General features: G+C 44.5%; 1 protein-coding gene across 12 annotated transcripts in view; it reads left to right on the top strand.

Moving 5' to 3' along the window:
• EIF4G3 (eukaryotic translation initiation factor 4 gamma 3) overlaps window positions 1–25,323 on the top strand; it is a 4,880,525-nt gene that overhangs the window by 3,776,387 nt on the left and 1,078,815 nt on the right. For all 12 annotated transcript variants that reach the window (XM_069610350.1, XM_069610349.1, XM_069610345.1 and 9 more), the window contains one exon: window positions 13,098–13,192. In XM_069610350.1, the coding sequence (XP_069466451.1) occupies window positions 13,098–13,192 (95 nt within the window). The remainder of the gene's footprint in view (window positions 1–13,097; window positions 13,193–25,323) is intronic.

Here is a 25,323-nt window from a genome sequence, read left to right as displayed (position 1 = left end):
CTCTCTCAAGTCCTCCAGGCCCTTCAGCTTCAGGACTGGTTGGTGTCACTCGACCTCAAGGATGCTTACTTCCATGTGCCGATCCATCCCAAGCACAAGAAGTACCTGAGGTTCGCTGTTGGCGACTCGCACTTTCAGTTTCGGGTCCTGCCGTTCGGATTGACCTCCGCCCCGAGGGTTTTCACCAAGCTCATGGTGTTGGTGGCAGCGCATCTCAGGCAAGGGGGGATTCACGCCTACCCCTACCTGGACGATTGGTTGATCAGGGGGAGCTCTCCCGAACAAGTCCTCGATCATCTATCCGTCACCTGCCACTCCCTTCACAGGCTGGGCTTCTCCCTCAATTTAAAGTCCCATTTGACGCCAACACAGCGGCTCCAGTACATCGGAGCAGTGCTCGACACTTCCCTGGGGCAGTGTTTTCCTCCCCAGGTGAGGGCTCTTCACATTCAGCAGATGGTGCACGAGTTTCAGCATGCCCAGACACTCCCAGCGTTCGAGTTCTTGAGGTTGCTCGGCCTCATGGCATCCTGCATTCTTCTGGTGCCAGAGGCTCGCCTGCGGATGAGATCTTTGCAGTGGGCACTCAAGACGCAATGGTCGCAGTCCTCCGGCAGGATGTCGGACTCGGTTCAGGTGCCGCCCTCGGTCGCCCGGGACCTTCTGTGGTGGGCCGTCGAAGGCAACTTGATGAAGGGGGCTCCATTTTGGCTTCCCTGGCCGGAGGTGACGATCGTGACGGATGCATCCCTCACGGGATGGGGAGCTCATGCCAACGGACTGACAGTCAGCGGTCGTTGGTCTCCGTCGGAGTCCAGACTCCATATCAATCTGTTGGAGCTGAGGGCCGTCAGGCTAGCCCTGTAGGCTTTTCTGCTGACTGTGCGAGGAAAGAATGTCCTGATCCTGACGGACAACACAGTGGCCATGCACTACCTCAACAAAAAGGGGGGGGCAGGGTCACTTCCTCTGTGCAGGGAGGCCATGCAGCTCGAGTTCTGGGCCATCCAGCAGGAAGTTTCTATCTCGGCAGTTCATCTGGCCGGAGACGAAAACGTGACGGCGGACGCTCTGAGCAGGCTGAGCGCGATCTCTCACGAGTGGGAGTTGGCTCAGGAGATTCTCCTGGAGATCTTCGCCCTTTGGGGGACCCCTCAAGTGGATCTCTTCGCCTCCAGTGTCAACCGGAAGTGCGAAAGGTTTTGCTCGCGGGAATTTCCTCCAAAAGGAGCCTTAGGAGACGCGTTCGTGGTGGAGTGGTCGTTCCCGCTGCTGTACGCGTTTCCTCCAGTCCCCGTCATCCCACAAGTGCTGCGGAGGTTACGGAAGTTCGGTTCCCGGATGATCCTCATTGATGCGGCGTGGGCTCGGAGGACGTGGTACCCGGACCTTCTCGACGTGTCCATCTGCCCTCCACGTCGTCTTCCCTACCGAGACGATCTGCTCTCACGGAAGAGGGGTCAGGTTCTCCATCCAGAGGTCAGATCCCTCGACCTTCACGCTTGGCTTCTGAAAGGTTGAGGTATAAGGATTGGGACCTCCCTGAAGACGTGATGGAGGTGTTGCTTTCGGCCCGAAGGCCAGCAACAAAGTCTCTGTACCGTTGGCGTAAGTTCTGCGACTGGTGCAGAGTTCAGAATCTGGATCCTTTTGCATGTGACATCCCCATGGTTCTGTCCTTTTTACTTTCTTTGGCCCACAGGGGCTTGCAAGTGGGTACCATTAAAGGTTACCTGGCAGCGCTGTCCATCTTCAAGTTCTCGTCTGAAGAGTGTTCTTACTTTAAAATCCCTTTAATTTCACAGTTTCTGAAAGGGCTCACTAATGTGTTCCCTCCGTCACCTTTCCTGGTGCCCAGGTGGGATTTTAACCTTGTTCTTAGGTTTCTTATGGGTGCTCCGTTTGAGCCTTTACATTCTTGCCCTTTGAGGCTGTTAACTCTGAAAACTGTGTTTTTAGTTGCGGTTACTTCCGCTCGCAGAGTGAGTGAGTGAGTTACAGGCACTTTCACTTAAGCCACCCTTCACTGTATTTCACAAGGACAGGGTTGTCCTTCGAGTTCGTCCTTCTTTTCTTCCGAAGGTAGTGACGGAATTTCATTTGGCCCAGAAGGTTGTTCTTCCGGCATTCTATCCTCCTCCGCATCCTGGTGAGGAAGAGGAGAGACTCCATAGGCTTGATCCTAGAAGGGCTTTAAGCTTTTATGTTTCACGCATGTCCCGGGTCAGAGTGGACGATCAACTCTTTATTGGTTACGCTGGGAAGCGTTTGGGGCAAGCTGTGACGAAACAGACTTTGTCTCGCTGGATTATTTTAGCCATCTCTGAGTGTTACCGCTTGGCGGGTAAGGACCCACCGGCTGGCTTAAGGGCACATTCTACCAGGGGTGTGGCTGCATCTACTGCCCTGCAGAGGGATGTTTCTATTCGCAACATCTGTGATGCAGCCACCTGGGCTTCTGTACATACATTTGTACGTCACTATTCCCTCGGTTCCATCCGAGGGCAGGATCTGGACTTTGGCAAGGCGGTCCTTTGCTCTGCTATTTGATTGGCTATTCTAAATTTTGATTATACATTCTTTCCCTCCTCCTTGCTCTGGTACTACTTTGGGAGTCTGTCATAGAGGAGGACCCAATCCCCTCGAAGAAAAAGTTACTTTCTTACCTGGTAACGTTCTTTCGATGGGATGGTCTGACGACGTATTCCATATCGCTCCTGCCCTGCCTTCCCCGCTGCAGAATTTCTTTTGCGATTGCAGCTTACGTTCCGCAAGGCTTTGTGTCTGACTGGCAGTTGACTTATGTCACACGTTCTGGGGGAAAAAACTGCAACTGAGGCTACGGGCGTCGTGCGTCCTACTTATCACATCGGATGACGTCGGACGTCGGAGGAGGTCCTCGACGACGGCGCATCGACGTCATCGACGCAGGACGCAGACGACGAAAAAAGTTTCCGAAGCAGCACAGCTGTGGTGATTACATGTCATAGATATGGAATACGTCGTCGGACCATCCCATCGAAAGAACGTTACCAGGTAAGAAAGTAACTTGTTCTTCTTTACGATTGCCCAGGTTTGTTTGTGTCTCAAAAGTTAAAATATACACAGAAGAGATCAAATATGCAGCGCTTTGTAGAGGAATATTGATGGGCGTGTTCTGTGACTTAGCCTCCAGCATAATATTAGCATCCCATTCTGCAACTTGCTTTAGGAAGTGAACTATTGTTAGAGTGGCCAGGAATTGGTTCACAAATCATTTGTTCTTCTCAGGTTGAATCCCTTGTAATTACAATTAACTCAATTCCTACTACGTGAAGCTTTTTTTGAATTACTTCGATGTGGAGCTTTTCTGATTCTAGATTCAGAGTTATCCTTCTTATTCCCAACAGTCGCTATCATTGCTATATTGATTCTCTCTTTGAAGAGCTTGCACTGCTGAGCCACTTAATTGTTAATGTTCTTTGTCGATAGTGCTCCCTCTGCTGCAGTTATGCTGTACCATTTATGTGTGAAGGGGAGCTTTGTTCACTGAGGACCATGATCTTTGTGATGGAAAAGTGGACTGCTCAGGCCTATGCTGTTCCCGTTCAATGCAAGTGTAACTTGCATTGCCTACGCCCTTCATTTACCTGTTCACTGTGGGGATGCTTGCACTGCGCCATCCCATACAGTTCCTTCTCTATCTGAGTGGAACCTCTACACTGTGACCCAGCACTTATCTGTTCTAATTGTGGCAATCGTGTACTGTTAAGACCCACAACATTCTTATTCTATGTGAGGAAAGCATGATCAACTTATGTACATGGCATCCATATCTATATTAGTAGGAGTGTGTGCACTGCCACAGCGTATGCTGTACCTCTTCTATGCGAGCGGAGCTTCCACAGCACAGTGAAAACCCATTCCTTATGTGCTCTGTGTGTTGGAATCTCCTATCCTTGATTTACCTTGCACTAATTCACTGCGTCTGTTGCTCTGGCTCTCCTTTCCTGTTTGTGTGAAGGAAGCCTGCGCTGCTTCTACTCAAGCTGACCGGTTCATTTTGAGCAAAGCATTACAAACCTTATGATGCTGTTGTACCTATTCTTTGCATGAAAGGTAAGCTCAAAGTGTTAGTGCTCATCTCTGCCATTTGTGAGAGGGTGCAATAGGTGCTCTGCTACTGCACCCCGTGCTTTATGTTAATTGTGAGATCCTTTTCTGTCACGATGTGGAGCGCTGCTGCATGATGATGATTTCCATTCAGTTTTAACTTTTTGCACGTGTCTGCTGGATGTCACATATTTCTTTACTCTCTTGTGAAGGATAAACCCCATTCTTACTCCCTTGAAATCACATTTGCTCTCAAAGTTTAAAAATAGGGAGTAAAATACTCATGCCTTAAAATCTTATCTGGAGCACTGCGTACAGGTTACAAAAGGGACAAGGCTGTTGGAAATTGTCGAGACTGTAGAGGGGATTGAGTGTTAAATATAAGATCCACGACGTAGGGACAAGGAGGTGGCGAGAGATGCCTAGAGAAACCTAGCAAGAAAGTGACATTTGCTGTCTTTGTGTATACTCTGGATTGTGATAGTTTGTGTTCTGTCAGAATTAACTTTTGCCCATGCCTAGTGTACAAACACACAAGGTGTACTGGAGACTTAGAAAGAGTATTCCCAGAGATGAGAGAAAAAAGCAGCAGACTTGTGTGTACAGAAGGCCCAGGTCCACTGTAAACATCACATCAGACCTGTGTATGTGCATGTACCACATTTTCTGACTTATGGCTAATGCTCTGTCCACGTCACTGATTGAGGGGGCCACTTCTTGCCCCCAAACTGGACTTTGCCCTGCGATCCTGGGGGGGGGGGGTGAGAAATGCGCAGTGGCCATGGTGACCCGGACCACGTAACGACCTGACAGTGAATCCGGACAAGGGGTGCCAGCCCCCCTCGCTGCTGGCTCAACACTGCACTGCTGCGGAACCGGCACGGTGGGAAGCAGGGATCTGAAGATTGAGGGACAGGCACTCTGGCGCTGTGCCGTGCCACCCCCGGAGGAAGAATCAAACATCCTGGTGTGGGGGCCCCAGACCCTCCACGGCCCATCAACCCGCCCCGGGAATGTAAAAGTGCAGCGGCCTGGCGTATCAAGGTAGGAAGTACCTCCCGCCTCTCTGGACAAACAGTGTGGCCTCTAGTCTAACCTGCAGCACATATGCAGGCCCATACCAACAGAAGGGAGCCCCCTACGTCTGGACGCCCGACCTGGCTACCCTTCCCCACACAGCAGGAACACACCACCTGGCCACACCGCCCGCCTCCACGTTGGGCTGCTTGCTGCTCGCGTATGCCACCAGTGGTCGGGGACCACCTCACGCTGGGACATGAGTAGTACAACTCCTACTAACCTCGTACTTGACCCTGAGAGACTGTACCTACGCCACATGAGCCTACACTGCGCCTACACTGCTGGGGGTGAAGTCCTACCTTTGCATTGACTCCTGGGTCGAGTGGGGCACTCTGCCCTCACGAGGCCCTGCATCGCCGGACCCATAGTGGTGGCCATAGGGTCTCAATGGTGGTGGCCATAGGGTCTCAATGGTCCCTTCCAGAGTGAACCTAATACTGAAGATACCCACCAGAGCAGTGGGCTTGGATGGGGTAACCTCTCTTCCCCAACCCTGCTGCAGCATTGAAGTAGCCACAATATGTGCCCCAACACGGAGGGCGGACCTAGCGGTCACTGGACCCCAACAATAAAAGCCCTGGAAGCTGTACCTGCTGCCTCTCCCTCAGATGCCCCAGCTCCCAGGACCACTTGCACGTGTGGGGAGTGATCCCCTCAGGATAGAAACCCTCCAACGCTACATATGGCACCCTATCAGGCTTGTGTCTGGAGCAGGATACAGATGTTCTGGCTGTGACTCCTCAATATTGAATGGTCCAAGTGGAGGGGCAATTGGCAACGCTCTGATAGAGCACAACGGGACAAGTGGAGATTCTCCGTAGCTCCCACAAGACAGGCCCTTTGACCCTGAGATGCCCGCTCCCATCCGCCATAGTGCACCAAGGGGGTAGGTGCAGCAGCTCACACTCCAACAAGTGCTCTCCTCTCCAACACCATGCGCCAGCCAGGGAGCTGGGGGTAAAAATCTCGAATTCTAGCCATGACGAAAGGCGCCAGTGGTGCGAAGAAATCCAGAGCAATGGATAAATATACGAGATTCACAGCTAGAACCGAACCAGGACAATCCAGCCAGACCCAAAGGGAGCCTCCCTCACCACATCCGCCCTCGCCCTCCACCTCAGATTTAACCGGCATGATGGAGGCTATGGCGAAGGGCTTCACAGCCATTCATGAAAAATTCAATGACATCATGGCGAATGTGGCTTCAATGCAAGAATGGGGGCCAACGAGGACAGCTTGCATGCCCTTCAGGACACAGTGGCCACCCTCACCAGAGATATGAAGTTCGTAAAAAACAAATGTGACGACCATGAGTTAACGAAGGAACAACATCTGGATTGTCGGGGTCCCCAAGGATGCACTTACCGGCAAAATGGAACTGGCTGTGGAGAACTTAAAGACCTCCTGGGAAGCCCAGACTTATCTCCCTTCTTAATGGTGGAACGTGCCCACCGAGCATTGGCCCCTTGGCCCAAACCAGGAGACTTCCCCAGGCCCATAATCGCAAAGATTCTGAGTTATCGGGATAGAGATCACCTTCTCCGACTAGCACGAGAAAAGGGGGAGATGAGCCTGGGCTCCCACACATTAGGATCTTTCCAGATTTTTCCACCTCGGTGCAGCAAGAATGATGACAATTCATCGGGGTAAAAAAGATGCTCAGGGAGAGAAACGTCCAATATGCTATGTCGTTCCCGGCACGCTTAAAACTCCACTTCTGGGGCAAACCTTACTTCTTCACAGTCCTGAGCGAAACAGTGAAATTTATAGAAGCGCAGATACCTATAGACAATCCAGCTGTTGAACTGACTGAAGGAAACCAACCAGACTGAGGGCGCATGCATGGCCTGTGCGGTCCAATCTGAGCTCTTGGATCCTGGACTGAATAGGAGCTGATAGTAGCGCTTTTATGCCATACCTGCCTATCCATGCTACATAGTTGGGTAACACACCCCAGTTCCAATACTAGATGCTGCGCGGCAGCAGTATACCCCCTTGTAGCTATGTGTGTTTGAAGGGTTACGTTTGCCCCTGGGCCCAGTTGGACCAGGGGTGATATTGCGGGTCGGGGGTTGGGGGGTAGAGGCACTACTAGCTTGGGGATGGCAGTGGGGGCGGGGGGAGCCAGGGGAGTGTTATGGAGACACAATCAAAGTTTGAACGTCCATTGCGCATTTCTGGCGGACACATGGGTGAAAACCGTAAAAAGATTGGCAGTTGAATATGTGGGGACGACGACTCCACAATACATAACACAATGGCCTAACGCAACACATCCAGTAAATGTGATTAAAACACATCAAAGTATGGTGCAGCAATTGAGTTGGAATGTCCGGGGACTTGGTAGTTTTGTCAAGACGCGCAAGATACTGTCTTATGTACAGCCTCTCAAAGCAAACATGCTCTTCTTTCAAGAAACACGTGCCAGGTGTCTGTCGCAGCATGGCCCCTGCATGGGGGAAAAACAGACATTTCACCTCCTTCTTATCCCAATCTAGGGGGGGGTCATGATATTGGTACACAAGAACCTAAGATTCATAGAGAAAAAGACTCATATAGACCCCGAAGGGAGATATGTGGTAAATCACTGCATACTAGAAGGCACAGAAATGATCCTCTCTAACACATACTGCCTGAATATTGACTCCCCAGAATTCTTCGACGGTCTGGAGAGGCTATCTACATACATGGGTGTACCAGAGATCTGGGGGGGGGCATGAACTTGATATTAAATAGTTAAGTCGACCGAACCAACCATACACCCAGACCCCAACCTAGAGCTGCCCGATGACTGCACTCCATTATGCATTCACTGGGCCTCTGCGACTGCTGGCGCATCATGCACCCACAGATGAGAGGCTACACTTTGTACTCCTCTGTACATGACATGGCATCCTGAATAGACATGTTTTTAATCTCCGGCTCACTGATGCTGAAAATAACAAACACAGATATCAGACCTGTACACTGTCAGATCACTTCCTGGTGTCTGTGTCGCTACAGTTAGGGGGCAGACATAACGGCTACACATGGAGGTTCAAATCTGCTGCACTGGATGACCTTGTGTATCATGGCGAATGAAGGCAGTCATCGACAACTTCTTTGCCTGCAATGAAGCTGGATCCATCTCCCATGGAGTCAGGTGGCAGGCCATTAACGTGTCTATAAGAGGGATGGCGATATCCAGGGAGGCGGGGTTGCTCGTGTATACGGAGTGACCTAGAGAAATCTGAAACCACCCTCAAGAAACTAGAGTCTGAACACTCACAATCCCAAAGCCCCCAAACACTACTGCGAATACGGTCCGAACTCGAAGCATTTGAGGCGCAAGCATTGAGGGAAGTGTGTTACTTCACCCGTCCAGTAGCGGCCAGGAAATATGGGGAGGGAGACAGACCAGGGAAAACACTGTCGAGACTGGTTCAGGTGGAGAAGGGGCGTTCCCAGGTTGACTCTATTCTTGATGGGGAGGGCAATGTTAAGTGGACGGACACTGAGGTCGTGGGGGTGTTCCGAGATTTCTACAACAAGCTATATACCGCAGGACCGCCCCGAGGCAGCCAAGCCACTCATGCACTTCTGGAGGGCCTCCCACTGTCCCGCCTTAACCCCCAAGCTGGGGCGGCGCTCAATGACCCCATTACACTTGAAGAAATCACCAGTGCGATTTCTAATTTGCCCAAAGGGAAGGCTCCTGGCCCAGACGGCCTAACAGCAGTGTTTTACTGGGAATATGCAGCGGTCATTTCCCCTATTCTCCTAGACGTGAGGGAAGAGTCCCTGGAAGAGTCACTGCTCCCTGCCTCACTACGGGAGGCCATAATCACAGTTCTCTTCAAACAAGACTAGCCTGCTAACCAATGCGGCTCCTACAGGCCCCTATCACTTATGAACTGCGATACCAAAATATTAGAAAACCGCCTTCTGCCCTTGATGCCGCACTTGGTCCATCCCGACCAAGCTGGGTTCATTCCCGGAAGATCCACATCCTTAAACATTAGAAGACTATTCAACGTTATGGCCAGATTAGACCCACAAGCACAGGCAGTGGCAGTAACTGTCGAGAAAGCCTTCAATATGGTTTCTTGGGAATTCTTGTGGGTAGCTCTGGAAAAGATGGGGATAGGTCCGAACATGATACGGTATGTCAAATTACTATATACACAACCAGTAGCTTGTTAACCCCTACCTATGCGAACAATTTCAGCTGGGCAGAGGCACCCGACAGGGCTGCCGCCTCTGCCCCATTATGTTTGCTCTGGCCATTGAGCCCATGGCAGACTTTATCAGAGAACGCCACAGAAAAAACGGGATCCGCCTACTGGGAACCCCCCCGAGATAATATCTCTGTATGCCGATGACGCGTTGCTATATGTCCGAGATGCCCACACAAATCTCGACCACATACTACAAGACATAGAAAACATTGGGGAATTTTCCGGCTTTACCATTAATCTCTCAAAATCTGAAATATTTCTGCTCATGGATAATGCACACATATATCAGGGACCTTTCCGCTTGCAGTGGGCACCAGAACATATCAAATATCGGGGAGTGATGGTATCAAGGACACGTGCTACATTACTAAAGGACAACTACAATGCCGTCACTACAATAGTCAAACAAAAAATGCAAAAATGGCAGTCTCTCCCTCTATCTACTGTTGCTAAACTTTCCCTAATCAAAATGACACTACTACCCAAGTTACTATCCATTTTCTCTAACGTCCCAATCTGGCCTAGAAAACAGTACTTCACCAAACTGTATTCCCTCTTCGCTCTATTCTTGTGGCACTCCGGTGCGGTTAGAAAGAAATGGGTCGAACTAACACTCCCATACGAGAAGGGTGGGTTTTCGGCACCTCATCTGGAACCCTACTGGTTGGCCTCCCAAACACAATTCACCTCATATTGATATGTTACGGAGCAACCCCCTCCGCATGTCTAGCTGGAAGCGTTGGCCGTGGGACGCACCGACCTTAAAATCCTAGTACTAGACAGGCGATTTAGGGACGAATCACCATTGGATCTGGTTACCTCGACGCTGCGAGCATGGTACTCTGTCTTTACCCTTCTTCGGGTAGAACACCCGTTTTTCCAGTGGCTTCCACTGTGTAACCTCTGCGGGACAAGGCAATCCAAGCAAAGTGGCAGGGTTTGGGATATAGGGCACTGGCAGACCTATTCCCGAGCAGAAAATTCATCACAGCAGAGACCTGGAGACCTGGACACGAGAGCACATAGGCAGAAAGGTTTCAGTACTATAGAATCGGCTCCGAAGTGTCATCCAGATGGCCCGCTTACCCTAACAAATCTGGCGAAACATCTATACTGGCATTCATTGCAAACTCCAGGGACTCCAGACACATACTATCTACCCTATACAAGATGATACTAGGAAATCTGACCGCCCATTCCCCGCGTGCACGGGCCCGTTGGTCCGAAGAAATGGAAATGGAACTCTGATCCAATGGTCACGAATGTGTGCCTATACTAGGAGGGCCTCTTTTAACTTCAGGTTTAAATTCATGCAGTTCAAAATACTACACAGACTATATTACACACCCTCCAGGCTTTCCAAAATACCCCCACCAACGGAGCAACACTGCCCCAGATGCCACTCTGCACCAGCAGATCACATATGCTTTGGGGGTGCACTCAACTGACAGTTTTCTGGAATGGTATCCTAGACATCATGTCTGATGTGGTGGGTACCCCACTGGAGAAGCAGCCCCTCTGAGCACTGTTTGGGTTGTAGACTAACATGCCGAGTTAATGTCATAAAGCATTTGTTAACATAGGATGCATGATAGCAAAAAGAACCATTCTCCTGAAATGGAAAAATAATTCCCCCCCCCCCCTACAGAGAAGCAGAGAAGGAATGGCTGACAGCATTGACTTGGGCACAGGTGAATGAGGAGTAATATGCTGAAACACTACCTGCGGTAGCCAGACCCAGAGACAGCTGGGTAGACTTCCATGCTTACCTCGCCCGGGAGGAAATGGACAAGTGAATGTACTACTGTAGTAACCTATAGCTGACTCCTCATGGAACAAAATTGCTGAATGATACATGTGTTGTACCCTGTATATGTTGCCATTACCTGATTTATGCATATCTAATATCTATGAGAATCTAATCATGTGGGAATCACTCCAGTGGCGTCACAAAAGTGGAGTTTATCTGTAAAAAAAGAAAATCTAGCACATGCTTTCAAGCCCGTTTTGTCTTAATTCAAAATAAGGTTTGTGGGGTGTGCTTTGCTCATTTTTTCTCAATACAATTATTATTTTGATTTTGTATTAAAACATATGGTTTATTACAAACCTTTATAAAATCCACATAGGCCAGATAATTTACATCATCATCATCATCCATATAAATGTTCCTCAATTACATACAACATCTAAGTTAAATTAATCTCTTTGAAATCCATCTCAGCATTTCATTTGCAACAAGGTTAATTCATATCTTTTTGGTTAAAAACCTAATTTAAATACTTTATCAATCTAAAAATGAATGTAAAATGTTCTCCCAATAAAAAGGTTGACCACCATTATTCTACTGTGTAGGTTTCCTTTTAATCAATAACAATTCCCAAGTGTCTAGTTCTTAGCCTAGTCAGCCAAATACATAATAATACAATATGTTTCAATGTTGCCATTGTCCCATCAATGCCTCAGCAGGTTATCCGCCACTTGTGTGTGGGACTCTAGAGTTTGCTTTGTTGGAAATCTATTCAAACAAACTCTCAGAAACTGATATCGATATAGTGGGCTTGGAAATGTTGTTAAGTATCTCGATAAACAATTGTACGCCCTGGTTTCTATGCTCAGATTCGCATGTAACGTATATTTGTTTCTTGATTGCTCTGTCAAAATTCAATATTGTTGCAATAGCGTTCTCTTGACCAGGCCCGGATTTGTCTCCAACATTTCCTGAAGGGGTATTATTAATTATCTGAGAACCAAACATCTAGTTTTCCATTGCTCTAGTAGTGAAAAGTCTTCCCTCATATTATTGGCAAGCACTATCTGGTAAGGAAGAGGTGTTTGATAACACATTTCCTACATAGAGAGAGAGTTTTCCACACTGTTACTGCATAGATTGAAATCAATGCCAGTTCGTACCTAATAACTGATGTGGGACCTCTCCTTGGTAGGCAGAGAACTCGCATACAGATTGTACCCTCAATTGAAGGCTGTATTTTCCATGTAGAGGACAGGAAGGCCTCTGCACCATAAATTAGGTTTGGGATAACTTTAGCTTTATAAAACGCAAGTACAGGGCAGACCGAAACATCTGGAGTTTATACATGTACACAGTTGCATTTGGGTCTGTTCATCCTGTCCTAAAAACCAAATTGAACAGGCACCTTTTCCACCTTTCAGTGAGCGCAGAATCAGAATGTTTGTTTTTCCAGCATTTACAACATATTCTTGTAGGCTAGATAGCCTTCGTTGAAGGCCTATAAGGAGTCTGATCAATCAAGACCAAGTCATCAGAACAGAGAATATATTCCTGAGGCTGGCAAATTATTTTGTCTCATACTGTTTTTGCTAACTCTTAAGGTTTTGGTATGGATCTGTATTTGCAGCATTTGGAGGTTGGATCATCTACCACGACCTGTGTGTCAGTTCTAATGAATGTGGCTTCTTTACTATGGTATATAGGTAATTATTCTACTTGAAATTCTGTTTTCATAGGAAATATTAGCTTATGCAGAAATGTGTATGTTTATTTTCTGTAGTTACAAGAAAGGACTTGAATGCTTTGGAGAATGACCTGAATTAACATCTTCTGAGCATGGTTTTGTTACGGTTCCTTACAAAATATCGACATAAATGTCTGTTGTAAACATGCAAGTCACATGCAAATGTAATTCCTGGAATGAGGTGGTTATCACACTTTGTTTATTCCCACAGGTGTGCAGAGATCAGATGACAGTGGATGGAACACAGTTCAGATGCCGAAGAATAATCGTTCATTGGATCCTATTAAATTACTTAAAATCACAAAGGTGAGTGCAGCAGACCAACAAATTTCTGTTATAACAAAAAAGATTCCTAGCTGTGACATTAACCAGCTTTCGGTGAAGATGGCAAACACAATCTGAATAACTGTGTTGCCCATGCTCTCCATCCCACAACACTAGATGGGAACCCAGTTGCTGCAGCTGGCCTGCCTAAAAATAATCTTTTCCTTTAAAAAGTTGCTGTAGTGTTCACAATTTTGAAAGAGGCCCCTGAAGATTCAAGATGGTGGCCAGATGGGCTGGAATCCCCCAGAAAGCCAACTCGGAGGCACAAACAGGGATGGGAATAGCAGGTAGTACCTAGTCGAGAAAGAGGATGTGGCCTAACAGCTTGATGCACAGGCTGTTATGCCCAATTTTTAGGGTCCGACTGTGTGGTACACATTTTTTGTAGGTCGATGCCCAGGGAGTATGGGGGCTCTCGATGGGAGGCTAAGTAATTCGGAGGAGGTAGAAGATCTTAACCCCTTAAATGCTAAGCGCTGCAAGTCCATGCAAATGGAACAAGCATACTCTTCCTTAGCACTTAAGAAGTTAAAGGGATCTGTTTAAGCATGGAGGATCGAGAGGATTTCACGTATAGCTGATGGACAACCTGGGGCCATCTTGGATTCTTGGTGGCATTGATCGATCACCCACATTGTATCCTAACCTGGGTATTCAATTTGGTCGCATCTGGAGAGTGGAATTTCCTGGGGTCCATTGGAAAAGTGATCTGAGCTGGGAGGGAGGGGATTGGGGGACGGTTCCACTTTTGTTGAGTAGTATTTGGAAGGAGAGGGGTATTCATCAGAGGAGGGGAAATGTTAGAAAGATTTTACTAACTCACAGTCGACGGCGTCTGGATAATCTGTGCCGATTTTCAGTCTCATAACATATAATGTATGGGGGATGAACAGCCCTATCAAAAGGAAACAATTGGAAGTGTTCCTCAAAAAGGAAAAGATAGACATAATTTCCATCTCCCTCCACCAGCAGCGCCTAATAGCGTTGCATAACCCAGCAGTCTCCTATTATGGGATCATAACCGGCAATTACTGTGTTCAAATGTTCCATGAAAGCAGTGGGATTGTCCGGCAATGTGGGGAATTGCTGTGCCAAATGGTATAAGTCCGTGGCGCTCCAGGGAGTGTGAATTCGCCGCAGCAGATGATGTGGAGGCGTCCATAATGTGTAGCGAGGCATGCTCCGGCATGGATGAATGTGACATTTGAATATCCTGCCTGGACAGTTGTCCTGGGCTGGATTTAAAAGCGCAGGAGTCGGACAGTGCTTCCAAGTCCTCATGTATTTCTGGCAAATTGAGTCATACTTGCACCTGTATCACAGGGGAGTGGATGTACCTTGAGATGGGAACCTACTTGGCTGAGAACGGGTCCAGGGTGGCTTGTGAGTAGAGGCTGCTGGTGACGGTAGTGGAGGCGGGATATGCTGATGAGTTGTTGTCCTGTCTTTTCGCGGAGCGAATGGATCGGTGTTGGGGAGAATTCTCATTTATGGCTAATTTGCCTCACCTAGTGAGTCCCCCAGCAGCTTTGCTGGACTTCTGGAGTTTATTTTTTTCCACCTGGTAAGAGTGAGAGCTTTTCCCCCACTCTTACCTGTGTTTTGCTATGTGTTTCCATCTGTTTTTGTGATTGTGGACTCGAAAGTACACCACTTCAGTAGCCCCCTTCTTTGTGTGTGTCACACAGCACCTTCAGTGCCGTGGCACAGGGTTGTCTTTGAGACTTCCCTCGACTCCATTTCTGAGGCGACTACTGTCCCCCAGAAAAGGGTAAAGTTACCATTAACTTTACTTAGTCAAATCTACCACAGATCCAGTACACCCCATCTTCCATGGAGTACAGGAAAGGGTTAACTCGTATCCCTTTTTATCTGTACCTCCTAGAGCATTGTTTTCGCTCTTTTAACATTTAGACTTGGCTGGTGGCAGTGGTATCTACCCTAACTTTTCTACCACGATTATATTAGATAAACGTGGTACTGTTCTTGGCTATTATATTAGTCCTGAACATAAACCCGCTTGACCAAATCGTCTTTCGTTTGGCTCTGGTTGGGTTTATTCACCATTTCTTTTTGTTAAAGTCCTTCTTGTGTTTTACTTTGCGCGGCAAACTAGGTTCGCCTTCTTTGTTCACTGTCTTTTGGCGGGCTTCTGCTCAGAAGCCCTCCACCAGGCGCCTGGATGTCTAGGTGGGCTGAATGTGAGGGAGGGGTGTAGTCACCCCCTGCACAGGGTATCCTAGGAAACCCAAGTCGCACTTTGCCATGATTGGCTGAGGTGGTTGTCCGGGCTGGACAACCCCCCTGCTGGGTGATTGACAGCCAGGCTGCGTGAATGGGGGTTTTTTCGCATATAAGGCAGGTCTCTTGGGCTAGAAGTCAGAGAGTCGCCAGTGGAACTTCAAGGAACCGAAGAGAAGCAGAGAGAACGACGGCTGCTGCAACTACCCCGTCCCGGTGAAGCCCTGCTGCAGTCCTGAGCTATCTGCCCTTCAACGACTCAGAGAATATCCAGTCCGGAGTCTTCTTCCTTTGAGCTTGGTGGGGATAACCAGCTCATCTTCTACAGCCAGAGGATCCTCTTCTGTGGTCGAAATCGCTGCACACTGCTGTAGTGGTCCGAATAGCCACTTGAAGAGCCTCTCCTGTTTTTAAGGAGCGCACCTTTTATTCCGTGTTGCTGCTGCCGGCCTCCTCCCTGTGTGGTGCAGACCCCCTTCAGATGTCCTCCTTCTCGACGAAGCTCCAGGAATCATGGGTCTGCTGGAAACCAACAGGAACAACTGCCAGGGCACCAGCTGCACCATTGGAACAAGGAACTGTGTTCTGTTGAGGAAACTGTGTGTATCCCTTTTTCTTCATTTCCAAGGCTTCACCTTGTCTTCCCTCCTTCTTATAACTTTTGCTTCCTAACATTGACAATATCGAAGTACTTTTGGCTCCTTTGAATCGTGAACTGTTAGACCGTGTGATGATTTGGCAACTGGCCCCGGTGTCCTTCGACCCTGGCTCCGGCCCATTGACTTTTGAACTCCTGTCTGAGTGTTTCTTGATTCTGCCTGCCTAACCAAAATATTGCCTGTGATTTTTGCCTCCAACTCCCTCTGGGTATCTCAGGTGCTAAGTGTGTTTTTGCTCCGGTAGCATTTCATGTCACGGATACGCGTTTGTTTAGTAGACCGAACTGTCAAAAAGTGATCGCAATCGTATCCGCGGTAATGTGTTTTTGTGCCTAACACCGGTTCATGCCAACACAGGGTACTTACCTTGAGACTTAATGTACAAAGTAAATTGGTTAGTTGTAGTATATTTAACGTGTGGTTTTTACTGAAGTTTAATAGAAGTGTTATGTTTATAACGAATGGTTTAAAAATAAATGTACTTATATTTTTCTACCTGAAACCTTGAGTCAGTGTTTGCTTGAGTCACAGTAATTGTGGTCCCTTTGTGTAATCTCTGCTACTGCTCATATACTCTTGAGATAAGCCTGGCTGCTCCGCCACTGCTACCACTATGACATAGTAGTACAGGCTTGTACCAAAGGTAAAACTTGTACCACCACCTGTAGTTTTAATTGTGTGTAGTGGTCCCTAAGGGCACTGAACAGGATTCTGCCTAACAATCGGTCAAGGAAGCAGACGGGGGTGAAAGGGAGGGGAGGGTGGTGTGGGAATGTGACAGTTGGTAGTGACGTAACTGGTAGTGGTGGGGGTGGAAAAGGAGGTGTGTGTGCTCTTAGGTGACACAAGTATGGTGCTTATTCCTCTCAAATGTCTACAGGTGGTGCCGTAGGTGCCTCTGAACCGGCATCTCTGTCTGCAGAAACACTTGGATAGAGGCCTGTTTTGCTTGTGTGTCTACTCTTTTACCGGCCGGCTTTTGTGAGCTGCCTGTACTGCTCTAATTCTTTCTCCAACCTAGCCTGAGAGTTCTTAAGCGATCTAGTCGGACTGTTGCGCAATCTGTCCATAGAAACTTTGTACCATGCAAAATAAGCTGACCAATGACCATCAGACACCTTACACTTTTTGTTCCATGGCCTCACGCAAGACAACAAGGTGGTCCACTTGAAATGACCCCTCCAGTGGCCACTGAAACCCCTTTCGACCCTGTGTCAAAAAATTTCTCACTTTCAAATATTTACAGGTGAATGCCCAATACGTCAAAAACCTGAAGGAGCCATTTGTCCCTGCTACAGGAATAAGTTGTGTTGTGGAAAGCTCAGAGCCCATAGCTAAGTCTATAAATCCAAAAGAGCGGGGAGACACAAAGGGAGGTAGGCCCGTAGGTGCAGCAGATCAAGAGGGGTATTGCAAACAACCTCCCGGAAATTCGTATTTGCAAGTGGAGACCGCTTAAAGACAAACAGGAGCGGTGGTACACAAAAGGGAGACAGGAGCAAGCCATTATTAATAGAGTTTGCTGAATATGAAGATAAAGTCATATACAAGAAGGACCAGAGGAACAGATCCGGCTTATCTCAGCAGTAACATTTGACAATTAACTATAAAATGGCAAGATGCTCTTTAATTCGCCTCTATAGCTGAAATAAGAACATAGATATCGACAGCAGGGCTCTGAGTGTTGTGATAAGTAAAGCAATTGGCAAGGCCTCCCTATGTCTGGAAGAAAACCATGTATGTATTTCTGTGCTACTAAGCTTGCTCTAGCATGCACAGTGCATGCACAAAACCCACCATAAATTAAGAAATAAAACCCAAATTGAATTCATCAAAAAAAATGACAATTACAAGTAACCCCAAGGGAATATGGCAATTACCTAAACAAGGAGGGCCTGCATGCAGCAATTTAAAGATGTCCGGCGTAGGCCAAGGATATGTGTGGTAATGGCATACCACGGTGACCCTTTGATTGAGTGATTTGATTGAGTGGCAAATGTAAGCCACAGCATGGAGAAAGTCAAAACTAACTCGGCGACAGAGAATAATCACAAGGTCAATCAATCAGCTGTGCATCACCAAAATAAACCACCAAAATAAAACAGCAACAGCGTGTTGACACAGAACTCCTAATAACCAGCGAAGGACATGTGCATCGAAATCTGCACACAATCCTGTCCAGCGAATCCACCAACTCAAGACCAAAATCGTGGTACCTGTACGGCGGTGGAGAGAGAAAGAAAAAAAACAAGACAAATCCTGTCAGCTGCAGTTCTGGGAACAGCAGCCCATAGGAATGCACAACAATCAGTCAGAGAAAATACTCTTAATAGCCACCCAGTGGCAACACACCTGGACATAATGCTTCTTCAGGAGACTCATATCAGTAACTGTATCAAGTGGCAGGCCGGCTATGTCACTATTCTGAGTGTATCAGGCCAATGCGTAGGATAAAACTAGTGGGGTGCTAGTTGCTTTCAAAGACACTCTTAAATGTACAGGTCTTGCACACGCAGGCAGACAAGGAAGGTCTATACCTTTTTGTTAGGACTAGAATTGACCACCAATTATTCCCGCTTGCTACAGTGTATGCCCCCAATAGTGGCCAAGGTGGTTTCTTGCAGGGCATTCTTACTTTGTTGGAAAAATTTGCAGAGGGGGAAATTGTACTAGCGTGAGATTTTAACTTCGCTTTGATCCCTCTAGACGATAGGAGCTCGAGCCGGCGACAACAAACGCTGGTTCCGTCTATAAGGCGGTGAAAGATGTGCGAGAGGTTGACTCTCCGGGACTCTTGGAGGGTGCTGAAGGGCAACGCAAAAGGGTACACATATTTTTCCCATGTTCATGGTTCTATGTCTAGGATAGATTACATGTGGAAAAAGGAAAAAGTAGAGAAAATACAAATATGTTTATGTTTTTGTGATGAGCAGCTTAATTAGTGAAGATTGTTCACATCAAAATGAGCAGTTGATAAGTTGGACAAATTATTAAATCGGCAAAACTTACTTCTGACACATTCAACAGTTTGTAAGAAACTTATAATCAACCCACTTAGGAACATGCTGCATTGACAAAGGATCATGCACCACATCACAGAGAACCCTCAGCGAGCTGAGTGGTCCCACGGCCACGTGAACCAAGATATTGGTTCTGCTAATCACACAGTGTTACCTAGAGTGTTTTTTGTTGGTCAGTCTTGTCTCATCAATTCAAACAATCGAGTGCTCTCACATTCTTTCTCAGTATGGCAACGAGCTGCATGGGTTGCATGTGCCCACCAGTTTCTGTGGGCAGTAAAAATGATATTTAATTTGGAAAAGTGGTCTTCTCTATATGTCGTTTAGACAAATTTCAATAACAGATTATAATTTATTGTTTACCTCCAAGGTCTAGTCCAGTGCAAATATGTTCTGTACAATAGTTCCAGTTGTCGTTCTATTTGTCAAATTGACATCCGTGTATCTCCTCCCCTTAGCGTTGATAAGAAGGGGGAGGTCCTGCAACAGATAACAAAAGACTAAGATATCCCTTTACCGGCATGTGTTTCTTACCATTTCACGACCATATTGACTCTGTCGTATATTTACCTGGGTTTGGAATACGGATCCTGCTCATAGGGTATGTGTGTGTACATCTACTCATTTCTTAAAGTCCTTCTGAAGAACCTCAGTGACGCTTCATTGTCCATAAATTAGACATTAATGCCTGAAACAAAACGTGACATATGGTGGATATGTTCCTGGCAAGCTCTACAGTGTCAATTTAAATTAACTAACTTGTCTTGCCACTTGGTAAATAAGAAACGTACCTTTTGAATACGGAACAATTCCATTTCAAACAGGTGGCAGCATTCCGTGTGGTAGGCGAGCCGTCGACGTTTTGAGATGACTATTTATATTGTAAAAATCTTCCATACGTTGATTTGTAAAGTCTTTGTCTGGTCAAAAAACAGGTATTCAATCCTGGGCAAATCTTTAATAATTCAAGGAAGATTTTTTTTTTATGCTGTAGTTGTCATCACTTCTGATAGCTTTATTTTGACTGTAGCAATAAAGTCAAACGTATTTCTGTGTTTGGTTTCTTACTGATGTGCGCCATCTTCACTTCTATAAAGTCTTTTTTGAAATAAGACTACTTCACTTTTTCCTTTTTGTAAGTGACTTTCCTTTTTTATTTACATCAAATTATTTCAGAGTTGCAATCTTGACTTTGATAGATTGCATTTGGTTATTTGTAACTTCAAAATTGTATCTCATAGTCATTTACAATGAATTGATTTTACTCATTGGCAGCCTTTATATAATTCAAATGTCACCTCTCAACGCGTGTTTCACCATGTGTGTTAAATGGATCTTCAGGAGAGAATCTAAATGCAAATAACAAATCAGTTGTACACAAAAAAATCAATCAAACTTGCAATCATCTCTTAGGATCTACACAATATGTACATTTGTTGAATCATAACTTACGCTTTCTTTTATTTCTTTGTGATAATTGTTTTCTTTCATTTTTCCTTTTTTTTTATAAAGGCTTTTTCTCCTTTGCTCTTTCAGTTGTCGCAGCTATTCAGGGATCCTTAAAGAGTATAATTGAATTAGGTATTTAATTTCATTTCTTAACTTAGAATTTAAAACGTAATTTTCTTAATTCTGGCTATTTGCCACTCAATATGTAAAGGGTATTGGAGAGATGCTGTTCTGATAATTCATATAGTTTTCTGTATAGAAATGTGTCTTACTTTGTCCACCATTAGTTTTAAACCAATTAATGTAGCACTGTAGTTGCTACTTTTAGCTTTATTGATTTACATCTGTAAAGACATTTACTCCAAAAGGTACTATTTTACAATTGAAAAAAGGCTTGCTTATAGAAGTCTCATCTTTCTTACCTTTTAGCTTCAGAGATGCTCTTGTCTCCTGAATCGCCGATCCACGAACTAAAAGGAGAGTGAATTTCACAGCATTTATACCGTGATTGCGATGTCATTGCGTCTGTGTACGCGACATTGTGATGTTTTTGCGCATCGCAGGCATTTTTTGGGGGGGGGGAAATCGCTGCTGTGTGCTGGTATTTTTCTGCCTAATTTTCCCAGAGCATAAATCATTATTTATAATGGAGTGCTTATTAACCATCCAATAAATAATATATATTTTGAATTTTCCTGAGTAGAATATTGAATCTATTTAATTATTTGTATTTCTCCTACTACTTGTTACCAAACTTTTATTCGATTTTCTGAAGTGCGAATGTATTCTATAAGACCTTCTTTTGTGTAGTAGCGTATCGGATATTTATCCTTCTCTGTTGGTATCATGAATTGCTTACATTCAGTGTAACAGAACAATTATACATGTCAATACATTGGAATTACAGTCATTGAATCCATTTTATGCCCATTTTCTGTGTGGTAACAGTGTGAATAATTCTAAATCACAAGAGTTGTTACATATTGTTTTCAGTCCATATTTTAAGATAACAGTTGATGTTGGAGTTATAACCAATGGAACATCTCGCTGTCCGAATTCAGGCCTTTGTTACATGTGTCCATAAGACAAAACCATTGGGCTTCTTTTTTTCTCAGAACTACTTCTGTGTCCCTTCCTCTCAATGGTGTCAGTACTTTTTCTAATCCACAGAACCTGATATTCTCTATATCTTTTTCTTGATGATTTTCCCAGAAATGCATGGCCATGGGATATCTTGTATCTTTATTTTTAATTGCCCTTAAGTGTTCAAGCAATCTTAGTTTCAAAACTCGTTTTGTGCTTCCTATATATAGTTTGTCGCACACGCATTCTATGCAGTATACTGCATAATTGCTATTGTAATTTATGTATTGACTTTTTTTTTTGATGTTGCCATTAGGTAGCTTAAATTCTTTTTTTCCATTTCCCAGTTTAGGAGAGATTTTGCAGTTGCTGCATCTATATACTCGTTTCGGTTCCTGTAAATTGAGTAAACTGCATACGTCTTTGGATTTTTCAGGTTTCAGAAAGCTTAGACTTATTTTTTCTTTGATAGTGGGCCTTTTTCTAAAAGTGATTGTTCGTTTTTCATTAAAATATTTCTTAACATTTGTGTCCATATTTAAGACATTCCAATGTTTTCGCAAGATTCCTTTAATGCTTTTTGCATCACTGCTGTAGGTTGTAATCAAATGTATTTTTGTTTGTGAACTTTTCACTTTCGGTTTGTCTGTTCACAGATAGTCTCTTTCTATTTTGGTTGTATTTTTTTCCGCTCTTGCCAGAACTTTTGATTGGCATCCTCTTTGTTGGAATTTTGCTTTTATGTTTTTTTTGTGTTTTTCAAATGAGTCCATAGTACTACAATTTCTTTTAATCCGTAGTATTTCTCTGGAAGGGATATTTCTTATTATATGATGCGGATGGTTGCTCTGGGCATGCAGAACGCTATTAACTGTCGTTGGTTTTACACAAAGGTCTGTGTGTATCTTTTCTCCTTGAGTATATAGTTCCAAGTCAAGAAATTCTATTCTTGTTGTACTTTCTTTCATTGTGAACGTTATGTTGTAACTCTTTTTATTCAGACGGTTGATGTAATCTGTTAATTTTGACTTTTCTCCTTTCCAAATCATGAGGACGTCATCAATATAACGTCCCCAGTATATCACATTTTCATTGAAAGCTCGATGTTTTCAGGCGTGGTTAAGTTCATAACACCCTATAAAGAGGTTGGAAAATTACGGTGTGAACTTCGCACCCATGGCTGTCCCTTGGAGTTGACGAAAATATGTTTGTCAACCGTAAAGATGTTATTTTTCCATGCCAAAATGTTATTTTTCCATGCCAAAATTTTACTTTTCTAAGATCATGATGTTTTGATAGTTGTAAGAGACAGATCTTGACTTAAGAAAATAGGCTGTAGTTTCTATCCCCTTCTCATGCACAATGCTCGTATACAGCGATACTACATCGAATGTAACAAATCTGAATTCACCTTCCCATGCTATTAGTTCAAGCTGTTGAATCACATGCTTGGTCTCTCTCAAATATGATGCTAGGTTTGCTGCTAAAGGTTGAAGATATAAATATGTTTGGTGATATTCTCTTGGTCAAGGTTCCTATGCCCTTAATTATTGGGCAGCATGATGGAAAAGAGATGTATTGTTTGTGTAATTTCGGTAAGAAATATATAGTGGCCATGATTGGACATGCCACATTCATATATGCAAATTCTTCCTGTTAGAAGACCTTAATTTCCCAAGATTTACTTATTTCTTTCCATTCTTTTTGTAACTCGGGTAATGGTTTATCCGCCAGTTTTTGGTAGCAATTTACATTATTTAGATGTGTGTTGCCTTCCTTGACATAATCTATCCTGTTTTTTAGAATTATGTTATCCCCTTTGTCTGCCATTTTTCTAATGACACTTTTGTTGTTTTTCAATTTTTCCTATTCTTGTGTTTCTTTAAGGGATACGTTGTACCGTCATTTTGTTTCTTTATTTGTTAGATAGTTTTAGCTTACAACTTTTTGAAAGATGTCTATAACATTGTTTTCAGCTAACATTTGAACAAATCTAGACTGCTGTCTTAAAGTACTTTCTTCGGTCAAGTATGTGCTTATTGCTTGTTCATCCATCATTCTTTGTAAAGTGTATTCATCTTCATTAATATTCAGTAAATTCACTGTATGTTCTGCTATTTCTACTGTTAAGTATGATAACTTTTGTGTGGTGGTATGTTTTTTCGATGGGATCTCCTCAAAGAATATTTTTAATTTTAACTTTCTACAAAATCTGAAAGTATCTACTTGTGTTTGAAAGTAATCCATTGAATTAGTTAGACTAAATGATAGCCCTTTATTTAATGCTGTATTTAGAGCTGGATTCATACTGTAGTAAGATACATTTGTCACTAGATTTACCTGTTCCCTCTACTTTGCGATCTTGTTTGCATGCCTTGAAATTGGCCTCCTTGATTTCTTAAATCCTCCCCTCTTGCCCGTCATTCTGATATGAAGGTTGTTCAAACATTTGGGTTTTGTGGGGCGGGTTCTTTGTCTTGTATTTGCTGTAGACTGCTGGTAATTTTGCCTGGTATTTTTCTTGTACCTCCTTACTTCTTGTAAAAAAAGGGCACTCTAGATTTGCTGTTGAAATACTAGGTGACTCTATCTGACCTTTCTCACTGTCACTGCTTGTGTCCACTTCTGAGATTCTGGTGTTCTTTCTAAATGTGTTTGTTGTTCTTCAATTTTTATTTCCTTTATCATATTTCCTTTGATATGTATAGATTAGTTGGTTTTTGAAGTCATTTTCATCTCAGATAAACTTTTTTTACTTTTTAATTTTAAGTTCTTGCGTGTAATTGTCAAATAGTAAACGAAGATTTGATAGTTCTTGAAAGTTAATTCTGGGTAATTTCGTTTATCTATGTTTGTTTTCATTATTTGAATTTCTTTGGTTATTTTTTCATGTGTTAGAGCTGCCTGGTTGATTATGCATGTCATCATTTCCCTTGATGTTTTCCTTAGTAAGTCTTCCCACTCATTAAGTGCTGTCACATCTTCTTCCTCGAATGAGGGGAAGATACAAATTCTGAGGCCTCTAGGAATTCTTCCGACCTCTGAATACATTTTAATCGATTTAATTTCCCACCACTTAGCCAACTTATTTTTCAAGGCGGTTTCTAGTTGGTCAAACAGACTTCTTAATGAATCTGTGCTTTGCTCGTATGGATTCCTGTCCATTTGTCTGTGTCTCAGAAAAAGCTCTTCGACATCTCTCTTGTTATATTCTGCTGTCATTTTTGTATTAAGTATCCTTGGTTTTCTTTATTATGTAAATTGAATTGGTGATTGTTTTCCTCTAAATAGATTCCAGCCTTGGTAGCCTTCCTAACATTGATTTGTAAAGTCTTTGTCCAGTTGAAAAACAGGCATTCAATCCTGGGCGTATCTTTGATTATTTGAGGATGATTTTTTCTTATACTGTAGTTGTCACGTCTTATAACTTTATTGTGACCGTAGCAGTAAAGTAAAACTTATTTCTGTGCTTGGTATCTTACTGATGTGCACCAACTTCACTTCTATAAAGACTTTTATTTTTTTTTAAGAAGACTTTATAGAAGTGAAGTTGGTGCACATCATCAGTGAAAGGTATAGTGAGCTAAAATGTGGCTGCAGACTCTAGAGTGGGTACCATCCCATAAAACAGGCCATTTTTGCCGTGTTCGTTCTCATA

This window comes from Ambystoma mexicanum, chromosome 8, assembly GCF_040938575.1.
Source record: "Ambystoma mexicanum isolate Mex_15411 chromosome 8, UKY_AmexF1_1, whole genome shotgun sequence".
Classification (NCBI taxonomy): domain Eukaryota; kingdom Metazoa; phylum Chordata; class Amphibia; order Caudata; family Ambystomatidae; genus Ambystoma; species Ambystoma mexicanum.
The sequence above is the reverse complement of the archived record's forward strand: the minus strand, read 5'-3'. Positions and strand labels throughout refer to the sequence as shown.